Consider the following 15,166-nt stretch of genomic DNA (forward strand, 5'->3'; position numbering starts at 1 on the left):
AAAGCCTGTTGTCACCCCCTGTTGGTCCACAGACAAACTGATGCATTCTCAGCCACTACAAGGTCACGACACGAGGATGTACAAGTAGTTCATTTATTTACAGTGTTAAGTACACAAACAAATATAAATGAGAAATAAATCTTGCTGATCTGGTCGCTTACATAATTCAACAGGTGTAGAGTGTCTGACCGAAGAGATTGAGGATCCAAAATCAAAGACTACAGGATGAGCAGCAGCGAGGATGAATTACAACGGGCCGATCTGACAGATATGGCAGAGGTGTTCGTCACAGCCAGTAAAATCAGACGAGCTGAGCTAAATATAAAACCCCCCCGAACACTACTGCTGCTGCTGCTGCTGCTGCTGCTGGAGAAGCCTGTGGGAGGATGAAGGTCAGCTCTCCTCTCCACGTTCTCCACAAAAAAAAAAAAAAAAAACCCAGTTCAGTAACTGTTTATTTAAGGGGATTCACAATGCCCATGGAAATGCTGCAGTTTGCAACACAGGTGCAGGATCGCTGAGCCTCTCGTAGCGAGAGCGGCGGCCGTGTTCGGACCCATCCTCACAGGTCAGAGACGAGAAAAACATGAGAAATCATTTACACGTCAGTATTACAAGTACTTCACAGCTTCAAAATAATACAAGTAAGAAAAAAAATGAATGTCTATCTGTACACAGTGAATGGATATCTGGTGTAGTACGTCAGATGGCGCCCGGGCTCCCTGACACGAAGGTGTACAGGACACTTGAAAAGGGAGCAGGGCTTTACCGGACGGTACACCAGAGCCTGGAGGTGAACAGACAAACATCTTGTCAACTAATGGGTGAATACACAACCTCCTGCAACCAAGATACCAAAGCATATTTTTGGTATGTTCATGGGTTCAACTAGAACTCAAGCCTCCACGTCTGGCTCTGAAGGCTTACCTCTAAACATGCAAAGAAGTAGTTTCTTTTTATTTAATACAAATGGCTATAGAGTTACTGAAGAGAGCTGTCAGTGGTGGGAATTATTAAAAACATGGGGAAGAAGTGTTGGGTGGGAGGAAGGAATGAAAACTGCAAATACCAATGAAAAGCATCACACGGCAAAAAACTACCCATAGATATATAAAATGAAGAGCTGCTGGTGCAGCCTGATAACACCATACTGCAAAAAAGAGAGAAGAGCTGTTTTGTGATCAGGTATGAAGTAGATATCATTGATAGTGGAAATGTAGGGTTTAATGTTTAAAAAGAAAAGAGAAAAAAAAAAAAAACGAAGAAGAAGAAGAAGAATACTCCCATGGGAGAAGGAGGAGCCAGTGGTGTTAACTGTTGTATCATCAGTCAGTGTCCCAGAGAAGAGGGTGGGGTTACCATGTTTTCCCTGGACAAACCACTGCCCATTCAGAATCTGGTGGCAGAGGTGTTGTGGTGGTGGTGGGGGGTGGAGGGGGTGGAGGGTTGTGCAAATGTCTCCTGAAAAAGTGGACAGAACGATCCTGAGGTCTGACATGCTTTAATGTTTTCAAAAGGCCAGACCGACACTCAGAGACGGGAGGAGAACGGGGAGACGGAGAGGACCGGGGTGGGGGGGTGGGGGGATTCTGAAGGAGGCAATGGTACTGAGAGCTGTCAATCAAAGCAGTTTGTGCTGAGTCAGAAGCTGGCTTCCAATGGTCGCTGTAGTAGTTATTAATAGTGGTGGTGGTAGTATTAGTATGTCAGATTGCTTCTGAGTGAACAGAGCTCGGCCTGCCAGGTTGCATTGTGGGTGGAGGGGGTCTGGGGGTGGGGGCTCATCGAGGAGCTAGAAGATGGAGACCAGCAGGCAGCGCACCGGACACCATCTGGAGGAAACACAGGACAGGAAGCAGGACGGTTAAACACACACCGATACACTTCATCAACATGAGTGGCTGCATTGAGCTTCACATGCATGCTCCCCTGTTCTGACACAGGGCTGCTTTTATTTGACTAAATGCATTTTCAAGCCACCAAGTCGTCAAACTAAATATACATGATGGAACCATAAGCTACGTTATCTAAACTCACGCAAGCTCTAAAGTGAGGAAACAGCTGTGTAGTAACTATGGCTGACTGGTGCTGATAACAACATCTTCATATCTGGCTTTGCATTAATTCACATCCTTTGATATAAAAAGTGCTAGAATGAAGGAAACAAGCTGTCAGAAAGGCTTCCAGCATCAGGCAGGAAATATGCAAGAGTATTAAATTACAAAACTGAGTAAAGGAAGTTGGGGAGGGTGTATGATTAGTGGCAGAGCTGTGTAGCAGCTGTAGGCACCAGTGATAGGGAAACCACTACAACACACCAAGGATGGAGGCTCAGAACTACACCTACAGTACGTTCTGTCGGACTACCATTTACAGCTGCTCATCATCGAGTCTGTGCACAAACAAAGCTCTGAGCTGAACCTGCCACAGGTGAATGAGGACGATGATCACAGTCTCATTCTGTTCAGCTGAAGCTCACATCACCTCTTCTCTCCAACAGAATCTTAGCAACCCATAACCTGGAAGCCTGCAAGACCATCAAGACCACCTACGGACCACCTTCTATGTTCTCATGCTTGAGTGACACCATTAACAATTTACATGACTCAAAACTTTCAAAGGGCCCTATGATTTCTGCGATCACCGAATCACGGACGCAATTGGCCAATTAAAAGGGAATCTATTTTTATTGGGAATATCGTGGAATTTGACATAATTTGACCGAAGTGCTGTTTTCGTGTGAAAGAGGAATGTATGTCTGGGGAAAATTGCACAGAGGGACGTAAATCTGGGTGGCGCAACCCCCTTATTTTATATTTAATTTGTGTACATTTCAGTCATTAACATTAAAAACACACTCTTTTTGGTAGTAAAATAAGAATAACGGGAAAATTCCCAAAAATTAAAAAGGAAAACAAACATGAGATTTTATAGGGCCCTACTTTCATCTTCAAAAAAATATATAATTTACATTATTATGGTATGGTATTTGATGTTATGTATAATTAAAGACAAACAGGTTACTTAGCCTAGAGTAAACATCTGCATACACCTGGGACTCCTCAGAACTAACATCACCATCTAGTGGTTGTCCATCATCCACACATTGTCTACACGGCTGATCCCTGTACAGTGAAAACAAAAGCAGGACCTGTGACGGTGGCTACACCCTTGGTTATGGGTTGTCAGTTCCTGTTGAGGATCAGGCTTTTATGAGGCTTCAGCTGTGTATCTTGGTCCTAACAGTGGTGGGAAGGCTTATTGCCACTGTTCTGTTCCAGCAGCAAACGTACAGTAAATGCAACTACCAGGGTGTTTACCTCTGCAGCACAATCCGTGCAAACAGGAAGAGTTTTTTGTTCTGTCATTAAAAATACACATAACCTGGACTGATCAGATTGATTTTAGACCAACTCCATTTAAACCAACTGCCCCCCTCCCTCTCTGAATTGATAACATGCTCTTAGCCACAGCCATGAGAAAGCTCAATGCTCACTAGGAAACAAGTCACTTCATATCATGCAAGTGTTAAGAGTGGGAAACCAGAGAGGCAGGAGTCTGAGGGTGAAGTAACACGGGGAGGGAGGGGGGGACTGCATCAAGCAAAGGTTGGAGGTGTGGGTGAGGGTAGGTGGGTAAATCCCTTTGGGGTGCTGCAGCTGAAGTGCCGGACATCTGATCGATGTGGCCTCAGGCATCAAACCAACACCGCAAGCAACAAGCCACAGGCGCAGAGCTGATTGGAGGGGCACCATGTCACCCTGGGTAGGCAATGAGGGAGTTACATTCTTAGGCTCTGATGCACCGTGATGCATTATCCACTCCAGTTCTCAAGAGGACTGCACTCTCATGCTCAGTCAGTATCTGATCGTTCAGTGAGACTCAGCCTTGATATACTTAACAACCCAGTAGATTTATTATCTATTAGCTGTGTTGGGTTTGTGTTATGTGACATCAATCAAGCTAAGTCTCTTTTAAAAACTGGACCTCACTGGAAACTGACTCACATCTCCTGTTTGTGTTCGCCCCTGATTCCAGGTAAGGCTTCTTTTGCACTGACAGGACCCTGCTGATGCTGCTGACCTAATGTCACCATGTCCACCGGGTTTTTCTTCTTGTAGCTCCTTCTTGTTTTTGGAGAGACTAGCCTAGGAGTGAAACATCCTGGAGCCAGGACTGAACACGAGCCCGCTGTAGAACTGGAGTCAGGATGCATGCATCCCTGGTGCTTTAGGGACGGGACTCACCCAGTGTTGCCGCCGTCACACAAGGACGTGGCGAGCGTCTACTTGGCGTGATGCTCGTAGGGAATGCTATTCTGAGGTTCGGGGAAGGGAGAGAGAAGGCCCAATATGTCAAGTCAGAACCTGCATGCTGCACCAACCACATAACTGGAGAAATCTGGCTGAACAGCAGCAATGCTCTCTAACAGCAGACAGGAGGCTGAATAGCAACTTTCTTCTTTCTGCTCTGGATCCTGTGTGAAGCACTAGACACATCGGGCTGTAAAATCATAGCGTCAAAAACTTAAACTAATCAAACACTATTGTCTAATCATCTTATGACATGGCAAGACACCATGAAGACAAAATGTACTTTGAACTAACTTAAAAGTGGAATTCCACCTCCTACAATAAAGCCTCCTGTGAATTTAGGGGAGATCACCTACTCGTGGAATTAAGTATAGAGTGTCTTCCTTCTGCCTGTGCTAGTGGGTTTGGTGACAGTGTAAGATGAAAGCGGATGTTCCTCAGAGGTGTCTTGTACCTGTGAGGTGGACATGCGGGAGGTGTCCTGCCGTCCTGTTAGGTCTGAGGATGACACGTTGACGGGAGCGCCGCGGTGCAGTCGCATGCTGACCTTCCGTTCACGCTCCATCCCAGACACTTGTCGAGGAGACGTATTCGCTAAAGATCAGAGATGACATACACAAATAAATACTTGTGGTATCTGACTTTAATACTGTTGTTAAGAAAGACAAAAACATCCATGTTACTGCCAACAAGCAGAATAAACCACTGAAATTCTGGTTTTATAGCATTGCAAACTACTAACAATGACTGACCTGTGTGTGATGTGGGTGTTAGTGGGGTGGGTGGGGCTCCGTCCTGGGTTCCTCTTGGTCTCCCTGATACAGCAGGTATTCCTCTGGCCCCTGGATTCCTGCCGTGCCTCAGCCTGTCCTCGCGGTCCCGGCGCTCTCTCTCCGCCTCCTCTGCTGCACGGTTGGCTCCCTGTGCACAGCAGGCAGCAAATCAACAAACACAAGGCCAGACAATAATGCGCAGAATTAAGTCTAAGTCGATGATGGCACTAACTTGCTGTTAAGTCTGTGTAATGTTTGCATTAGTTTATAAACTTAAAGGGGTAGTTCAACATTTTGGCAAGTTGGTCCATTGCCATAATCCCTGTAGTTTTAGGAGTAGGTTTGTCACCTTTAATTGTCGGTGCAAGCTATTTTTAGAACGGTGGAGCAGAGCCACGAGCTGCTCAGAGCTACGCTACGGAGGCTCATCAAACTCATCAAATACACAATCCAACAACTCCAAAACGCTCTCATGGACAAGTTGTGACCTGCACATTCACCACACTATGAGATGATAATGGAACAATTAAAGGTAACAAACCTACTCCTAACACTATAGGGATTATGGCAATGGACCAATTTGCCAAAAATGTTGAACTATCCCTTTAAGTATTAAATAAATCATAATGTTGATCTCATGATGGTGCTAGAATAAATATGTCAAAAACAAAAATGACGTAAGCACAGCATGACAATTATTGTTACTATTATTCTCTTGATTGCAGAATCATTTGAATCCACATGATCAGTTTTGCATCTTGTTACTTTAGACATGATTAGTACTCACAAACTTCAGCATGTTCCAGTCAAACACATAGTCATAAGAGAAGCCTTGTCTGTGGAACAGGTTCCTGAAGAGCTGTCGTAGGTATGAGTAGTCCGGCTTGTCATCGAATCGCAGGGAGCGACAGAAATTCAGGTACGTCGCAAACTCAGCTGTGACAGAGAGGGAGAATACATTTCTCAGCAGATCGATATCGACCAATATGGGTCATTATTATCAAGTCGTTTTTTACAGAAACTTCAAAGAAAGAGGCTGAAACTCACAGGGATACCCCTTGCAGAGCACCTCGATGGGGGTGGACATTTTCTTCTCACTGATCCGCTCATACTTCTGCCTCTTGGTAGCAGCCTTGAGGCCTTGCCAAGGCAGTGAGCCCAGATTAAAATACATGAGAACATAGCCCAAGGACTCCAGATCATCGCGCCTCGACTGCTCTGTAAAAGGAGACAACAGGCAGAGAAAAAAATGTCAGTACTGCATAGGAAAAAAACCCAATGAAAAATAACTCTAAGTGCAGTAATATGTTGGAGTCAAACAGGTCTATTGTACCAATCCCAAGATGAGTGTTGATTGAGGCGTAGCGTGCGGTGCCAGTCAGGTTCTTGTTCTCGCGGTAGGGGATGTGCTGGTGTGTGCGAGCGTCGCGGTACTTCTTAGCCAGGCCAAAGTCAATGATGTAAACGAGGTTGCCCTTTTTGCCAAGTCCCATCAGAAAGTTATCAGGTTTCACATCTCTGTGGATGAAGTTCTTGGAGTGAATGTACTCGATGCGACTGATCTGTAGAGAGGAACACAGGGACAAACTAGGTCATTAGAAAAGAGCAGATTCAAGTGACTCAGGCCGAGGACGATGATGTCTTTCTTCTCTATAAAAGTGAAACATTCACACTTTGAAAAGCTACTGAAGACAGTGCTGCCCTCATTTTCTTTTAGATTGTGTACAAGGTTGTGGGATGGACAGTGGCTAACGAATGTGTTTGATGTCTCACCATTTGATCGGCCAGAAGCAGGACTGTCTTGAGACTGAACTTGCGAGAGCAGAAGTTGAAGAGATCCTCCAGGCTGGGCCCCAGCAGCTCCATCACCATCACATTATAGTCACCTTCTGCTCCGCACCACTTTATTGTTGGAATGCCCACTGCAGAAACACAGGAGGAAACACAATTACAATGGGAGAAACACTGAGGTGTAGTCCAGAAAACACACACGTTTCACTCACTGAAGATGAGGCCAAAGGTGAAATATCACCAAGAGTAAGCAACAAGTCAGGCTGCGTTACCAGGGACGACAGCGGGTAGTTAATGATGCTTATATGTTGCAACTTGCGACAGCATGTTCTAAGCATTTTTGTCTGTGATATTACTATTTTCAAACAACAGAGGCTAAATGGAGGGTTTATGTAGAAAAGGAAGCTACAATTATGACAGTTTACCTAATATACATTAACACATTCTGGGGCAGTAGATCCATGGTAAACCTTGACCCTCACCTGCAGATACACCCACTTTTAGTGCTCAATTTATCTAGGGTTGCAACCCATGACCATCAACTTTAAAGGGATACTTCACCCAAAATCTATAATTCACCAATTTTGTACTCACTGTCATGTCAAGGAAGGGTTTGGAGAACTTTCGGAGTCATCAAAAAGCTTTTGGAGTTCCAGGGGGGGTCTGGCTGGCAACAGATTTTCATATAATGGCGGCAGATAGAACTCACTTTTGAATCGTCCAAAATACACACTATGAAACATCCAGATACCTCCATACTGCTCGTCCGTACTGACCCAAGTGTCCTGAAGCCGCCACATGAAAAAGTTGTTCGGAAAAAATTTATTTGATCTCTGTTTTTAGCCTTATTGTAGTGGTAGCTCCCAGTGGCTCTGTTTGTGCGCATGTGCGAGATTTGCTGCAAGATGTTTGTTCGTTGTTGTAAACCATTGGATGTATGACGTAAACACGGAAGAACATCTCGCAGCAAATCTTGCGCATGTGCACAAACATCAACAGAAAAAATAGTTTTGATGACTCTGAAAGTTCTCCAAACCCTTCTTTGACATGATGGTGAGTAGAAAATTGGTGAATTATCGATTTTGAGTGAAGTATCCCTTTAAGGACAACAAGCTGCAGATAGCAGAGGTGTGGATTTGGGGCCTGTACCTCAGTGTTGTGAACACGTGCATCACACTAACATGGAGGAGGATGACAGAGGTGGATGGAAGCAGAGGGGGTGAATCGATGAGCAGGAAGATGGCAGGAGAGCAGATAAGGTGGAGACAAGCTAAACAGACCATTTGACTGAGTATGAAAAGGGATAAATAAATCTGATGGACAGAGAAAGAAAGAGAGAGATAAGGTTGCTCCTTTTCTCTCTCTCTCTCCAGTGATAGATGGGGGTCCCAGTATGTGAGCTGATACATCACCTCCTCCTTGCATCATCTTGTAGATCTTGCTCTCGATGTGGAGCTGGGGGTGTTTGGTCTTCACACATTCCAGCTTTATTGCAACCTCCTCCCCCACTGAAATATCGGTGCCTGGATGAGGACAAATGGGAGATACACATTTTAAAAGAATCTGATCACTTGGGAAAAACAACATCAACAATTTACCAACGTCATGTTACAGATATCTCACATTTATCCACTTATAAATATCCACTGCTGTGACTTTTTCAGTTGGCTCTCACTCAATCTTAGATGTGTTTTTAACTGAATATTTTTTTTACTGCTGCTTGAGCGCTTTAAATTATATTAAATGTATTCTTCCCTAAAATATAAATCTTTGTGAAAAATATTCCAACATGAAAATTTACAAAGCTACGTTTAAATTTGCATAATGAGAATTTTTTTTTTTTCCATTATTATAATTTCCTTCCGACACAAAATGGAGACAGGTGACTTATGGCCTTTTCTCACTTCCTCATCATAGCAGGGAAGTTGTGCCTTCATTCTGCCTCACTGTTCAGTTTAAAATGTACAAAGGTGAACTGTGGGCACACTGTTGTTCCACCTTTATGCCAACAGCAGAATGCCCACTGTATACAAGGGAAACATACAGAAAATAACACGCTGTATATGATACACAGCAACTTTCAGTTAAAGCACCTACACGCATGAAAAATGATCCCAGTAGAACCACCGTGTCCTGTATACAAAACCAGTGTTGCCACTGTATTGAAGTCAGAATTACTACTGTAAAGGTTATTGAAGAAATAGAAAGAAAGAAAAACAGAGGAGCTCTTATATAACATCTGATCAGAACATAGACATGTTCACACAGATTAACTTTTCCAGCCCAGCATACACCAGATACCTGCCCAGAGGAAAACAATGTCAGCCTCTGATGCAGAGCACACCAGCTATAATTAAATGCTTATTTCTGGTGGTCCCTCTCTTTATACATCACAATCTATTTAAAGTCTTGGGGTGTGCTGGGCCATATATGAAAACAGTTGTATATAAAGCCTTTTCATGGTTGTCTTTGTGACATTTGATAAAGCCAGTGGCTGCACAGTAAGACTGAAGACTTGACCAGACCTGTGTAGTTGACGCCTCACCCTGCTTTAGAAGTGAGAAAACGTGTAAGAATAATAATTTAAAAAATACTTTATCTCTGGTTCAGCTGTTGTTTTGAAGTTGCTTTTTTATTGATGCTAATCAACAGGATTTATGGTGCAAGGGAAAATCTGTGGAGTGCCCTTTTTAAAACTTCCTTGTGCAAACATGTTTGATAATTCAGTATCACATGTGGGTCTGGTTACATAAAACCAGCTGCATTAGTTCCAAGTAAAAGGTGGAGGAATCATGGTTGACAAGACCTTCACCTCCTGTCACATGGGTTTATGTTTTGTCTAACACTAACAAACATGTGAGTGCTTTAGGCTCAACAAAGTGTGACATCTGCCAAGCAGATTTGAGCAGTATTGAATCTTTAAGGTGCTTCAGACCAACAGTTTAAGTTGTTCACCAAACTGGTTTTGTGTTGGGCAAGTTTGACAACACATTGCTTCATATAACAGAAACACTAATGCATTGACTTAGACTAGCTATTTTCTTAATGCAATCACACTCTTGACAATTTAGAGTGAATTTTGGGAATTAAAGACTCTTCAGTCTAACAGACCACACAAAGCAGGGTTTCTCTTACTGTTCTGCAAGCCTTCACCCTAAATCTAGGAGCCAATCATGGTCCGAGTGGACCTGTTGGTCTGACTAGTCCAAAACAGTTGGAGCCCTCCACCTGAAGCAGCCAGTAAGAAGCTGCAGACGGGTCGACCAAACGGCGCTATTCTCCCTCTGCCATCTGATTTTTAAATACCAGCGCTCACCCTCAAAAACCAATCACACAAATGCGATGCAGGCTTCAGGGGCGCGGAATCGCAGATGGCGTGTCTTTCAGAATAAAATCAAAGCTGAGTCGTTTTTCCCCCCCTTATACGTCTATATAAGTTAGTTTGGAGCCTAAATCGAAATTATGTTTGATCATAATAACCTTGTTATTGTTTACTACAACAAAACCAGCTATTTGAGCATAATTTGTTACAACTAATCATCCTGCTGTCTGAGAGAAGAGTTGTCACCACTTGGTGCATACAGAGACCCAATCTAGCTGTTGTCAATGGAAACCCACAATAAACACAAGCTCAAATTCAGACTATTGGTGAGAGTTTCAATTTACAAATGCTCCCCAAATGCCTCACAGGCAGGGATCTCTGTAGTAGCCTGGACACAGAGAAGACTCGAGTTCCTGCAGTGCTTGAAACTGGCAGGTTTGTGGGCAGAAATTAGTTTGAAAGGATTGTACAGTGATAAATACAGTGTTCAGGTTAGGACATTTCTATTTGAAACATAGTGATCTTATCAACTTGGGCAGGTCTAAATCAACCTGGACAGATAAGGCCTCTGTATGGGAAATGCTATAGGCTAGATGTTGGAAACTCACTAACACAGGTACAGCGTAAAGCCAATAGCCTGTTAGTCCTGTCCTGTTTGAAGACAGTTCTGACAGTTTGCAATGTTCACTGTTCTGAAAACATGATGAGCTAAGTACAAGTAAATGCTGGGTTTATGTGTTTACAAAACCCACAGGACTTGGAGGACAGACCACAAGTTCTTGGCTCAGTTAGCGTACAGTGACTGGATAAATCCTGGGCAAAATTCAAGCTTTGGCAAACAACAAAAACCGTCAACATCTTGACACCATATCACATGGCTCTCTGACCAGGAAATACAGATGCAACTCCTTCAACATCGTGCCAAGGCAGGATCCACCAACTCCTGTAAACAACAATTTCCTGAGAAGTTTCCTACCGTAAAAGCTACCTTGCCCGAAAGTGAACTGATGCCTACTTCAACTGGAAAAACAAGTGTGCCCAGTCTTTAACATGATCAACACATTCATACAGCTACGCATGAGTAAATTCATTTCAATCATTAAATGGGTGATGGAAACAAGGAGAAGCAACCTTGAATAACTGAAAGGGGTGGCAGGTTGGGCTGTTACACAATAGTTCATAGTGCCAAAACAAGACTCTTGGCTGTTGTCTGACAAATGCACTTGACATTGTTACCTACACACATGCAGTGTCAAAGAAAAACTGTTATAGATTTTTTTTCTTCTGTAGACTGCAAAAAGAGTTCAACACGACAACATGACAAACAAAACCAATTGCCACAACATCCCAGTGTGAGATTATAGACTTAATACCTCTGAACTGGGATGGGTAAGATTCAGCCTGTCACCCATTACTGGCTTGTAAAATTGACTGCCTCAGGCAGAGGAGTAACATAACCTTCAAGCTGTACTTAGGATATTTCAGATAAGGTTATCTCTGTCAGACATAACAGTCGATTGTCATTATCACCATAAGTGGATGACTATGTAGCTGTTGAAATGTGAGCCAGAATGACATAACAGGTATATCCCACTGAGCTACCCTTATTAAATACACACATTGGTGGTAGTGTTTCAGTTGGTGACCGTTAATGCCATCCATGACAGCCAGTGTAATGGGGATGGGGGTTGATGGCAGACAGCTGTATATTTATGAAATACAACGTAAGCCAGTGGCAGTTGGGAAGTCTTCACTGCGTTTATTTACCAATGTCGTAGAAAAGACAGCTGTCTCACCTACATTTATACAATGCTTGCTATGCTAGAACTTAATATGGCTTTAGCATTACAGCTGACAGTTCATAGTAGTAGGACAGAGGTAGGGAAAACTCAGCTAGCTTAGTGGTGACGTAAAATGCCATGGATAAAGAGAATGACGTGAATGTGAGATGTAATTTGGACATGGTATATATCATTAAATGTTACCGACTACGAAGGGTAATATAGAGACATTTAACTCACCGAGATAGATGTCCCCGAAAGAGCCACTTCCGATTTTCCTGCCCAGTCTGTATCGGTTCCCCACTCTTAGCTCCATTTCGCTGTTAGCTGACGTTACGTCTGTTGCTTCGTGTGTAACCAGGTAACTAACGTTGTTCTAAATGTTTAGCGACAAACCTTTTGTTTACGTTTCCTTGGCAAATACGCCACCTTCTCCGACCGGTTTGTACCCCCCTCTTAATTCACAGTCCCCTTCCCCCCCAGAATCCCAGTTCCTCCTCCGGTAACAATCCAAATTTCACCATCCCTTATCTATCTTTCCCGGGAACGAAGAATTATAATATCGGTATCATCCGGTAGCGTGGAACGCGTAGTTTATGCTCTCCGTGTCTGGAGGTTCATTGTTGGCCGAAGCATAAGGATGGAGACGGATTTCGGTGAGACTTCGCCCCGCTCGGTACGCAGCTTCACTCCGGTGTCAGATTCTCTCCTCCACCGTCAAAGCTGTTGTTCGCTACTGACGTCACTTCCCCTAGCAACAGAAGGAAGAAAATGTCAAGGCAAAACTCGATCATTCAAAAACATTATGAAAACGTTATTTACGTCGAATAACATGCACTTGGAAACCTCAAATAATCCATACAGCACAATTTCACCATCTTGTTAAATGATATGGAAAGCAAGGGTTACAGCATACAAAGCAATTATGATAGGCTACTGTTCCTCAAATGGTCCAAACATTTCTTCTTTGTTATTTTATGCACTGTTTTACCATTTGAGAATGTCGACATAGCCTACCATCCAAAAGAAAAAAAACCCGCCAAAGTTGCGAAACACAAGCAATTAAACAGCATCTGATTCATATAGCCTATGTGATTGTAACTGTAAGGAATAAGAGAACATCAAGAGACACAAACAACACAGGCTACTACTAGGCTACTACCCTAACGTTTTTGTCCACACTTTTTTGAAAATATAATATAAGTTGCAATTAATAACTGTAGCCTATGTCATGCACAGAGTGGCAACATTTACGAAAACAACAACAAGCAGACAAACATGGAACCTTGTGTGATAACAGACTGTGCTGTCTGTGCTGAGTTTAGGGTGGTTTCAGCCAAACAGGAATGAAACCATACTGCGGGCCCACAGCGTGTACGTGCATGTTTGACCCACTGTTTGTTCTCTGACTAATTCACTCATCTAGTGTGGTTTTGCATATTGAAAATGACAGGAGGAGGAACTGTACAAAAAGCTCAAGACCAATGCAAACTGAAGTAGGAAAAACAGTCAAAAATTCTTGTTGTTTTGTAAAAAAGGACCACACGCTATTTGGTTGGTAAAAATGTATTAGCACCATTCTCCTGACTGTAGTTTGATCAAGGGCAATTTCAGTTTTTTTTGTGAGTAAATATACACATAGCCTACATATAATCAATAAAGATTACAATATTTTAGCTCTTAAATCCACCTCAGGTAGTGACTCAAACAACCAAACAAGGATAAAACTGTAGCCCGTGCTCCACTTTTGCTGCGCACGTCCCATGAAAGGTCACATCTAAGGTAGGCAAATCATATGGAAATACATGTGAAAAATAAAAGAGGTGCTCTCACTGTCAGACGGTTGGCAGATAGGTAGATAGTATCAACTGTGAATTTTGCATCTAGCTACTATTCTCCAAATGCACTTGCTTAACATATATTTTTACACAATAAAATGGGTGGCAATGACTTATGGTAGACTCTAAGTGTGATAAATGATTAGAGAGATGTTATTAGGCAGCTTAAGTGCCACTTGTTTTTTTATATCCATCAGTTAGAAAGTGCCAACAACTTGTAATTTGCTTGAATTCTGCCCCTGTAACAGCCAGAGAGGAGCAGTACATAGACAGATGGAGGACAATTACCCCCAGCTTTGTAGCCACACCCACTGCTGTGTTGAGAATTTTCTGATTGGCTGCACATGGGCCGGCCGCGCAGGATTTTTCTCATTGGCCGCCTGTGGGCCAATCAATGTAGAGCCGAGGTCGCTCACATGGCAGACCTGTTGTTTTGGAGGTTGGGTAACAGGCTCACACGTGAAGACCAATGCTCCGCTTGTCGTCTGCAGGCTGCGTTCACATACTGTGGGAGTAATGATAAGCCCCTAATGTTTACCATCTTAGAAATTAAATCAAAGTATCTGATGATTATCTTTAGACTTTGATTAATCATTGAAAATACTCTTTGCACTTTGACGGGAAATTTATGTTAGCTAATTGGTCATAGCAAACCAAATAGCCTAGTGCATGCATATTTAAAAAAAAAAAAAAAAAAATCAGCAATTAGCCATGTAATGCAATGGAAATAATGAAAGTTTTGAAGATAAAGTGGAGAATTTATTATAATTATGAATAATGCGTAATTTGTAATGTTTATTCTATTGACTATTTATCTGACAACACAAAAACATTGAGACCTGTGTGGATATGAGTGTGTTTTTCATTGTGTTGTCTGCTTCTTGTAGTGTCGCTGGCACAGCCTCCACCTAGCTGTGGTATTTACTTCCTTACTGTGGTGAAGTGTTTTCACTTACAGGTTTTTTTTTTCAGTCAAGAGAACAGAGTCAGACTTTTGGGGTGTTGTCTGGTTTGAGGTGGAGACTTTGCGAAGAGTGCACACACAGACTTTCCAGGAACTTTACATTGCAAAAGTGAACATATGGCTCCCCACACTTCAGGACAAACTGTACTCTCAGCTGCCTGGGGAGCTGCCAGAGCTGAGGCAGTTTAATCCAATCATTAGAGGGTTACTGGTCTCGAGCTGCATCAGAACAATATCTGATCATGCACATGCACTACGACAGAACAGATGGTATGCACCTTATGAAACTGCTCAGAATCTTACATGAGCTAAACCTCTGTGCATTTTCATCCCGATCATTCAGAACCAAGCTGAGGCCTCAACACTCAGTTATCTAACTCCTTT

General features: G+C 42.9%; 1 protein-coding gene across 2 annotated transcripts; it reads right to left on the reverse strand.

Moving 5' to 3' along the window:
- Positions 1–79: 79 nt before the first annotated feature.
- Positions 80–12,700, reverse strand: csnk1db (casein kinase 1, delta b). 2 transcript variants are annotated; one of them, XM_083994452.1, is made up of 10 exons: positions 12,221–12,700; positions 8,290–8,400; positions 6,860–7,008; positions 6,420–6,648; positions 6,134–6,304; positions 5,874–6,022; positions 5,066–5,234; positions 4,768–4,907; positions 4,248–4,318; positions 80–1,832 (listed from the first exon to the last, which is right to left on the reverse strand). In XM_083994452.1, exons 1-9 carry the CDS (start codon positions 12,294–12,296, stop codon positions 4,286–4,288), a joined length of 1,227 nt encoding a protein of 408 aa, XP_083850578.1. In that variant the 5' UTR covers positions 12,297–12,700; the 3' UTR covers positions 80–1,832; positions 4,248–4,285. The 2 variants fall into 2 exon arrangements, with proteins under 2 accessions (XP_083850578.1, XP_083850577.1); XM_083994451.1 differs by lacking the exon at positions 4,248–4,318.
- Positions 12,701–15,166: the final 2,466 nt, after the last annotated feature.

Source organism: Trachurus trachurus, assembly GCF_905171665.1.
Source record: "Trachurus trachurus genome assembly, chromosome: 19".
In the NCBI taxonomy this organism is placed as follows: domain Eukaryota; kingdom Metazoa; phylum Chordata; class Actinopteri; order Carangiformes; family Carangidae; genus Trachurus; species Trachurus trachurus.

Excerpts from the sequence above, each read along its gene's own strand:
- csnk1db (XM_083994451.1), bottom strand. The coding sequence starts at position 12,296 with ATGGAGCTAAGAGTGGGGAACCGATACAGACTGGGCAGGAAAATCGGA. Across the intron at positions 4,908-5,065 it reads AACACCCACATCACACACAG|CGAATACGTCTCCTCGACAA; the intron begins GTCAGTCATTGT and ends TCTGATCTTTAG. Across the intron at positions 1,833-4,767 it reads CCCGCATGTCCACCTCACAG|ATGGTGTCCGGTGCGCTGCC; the intron begins GTACAAGACACC and ends TGTTTCCTCCAG.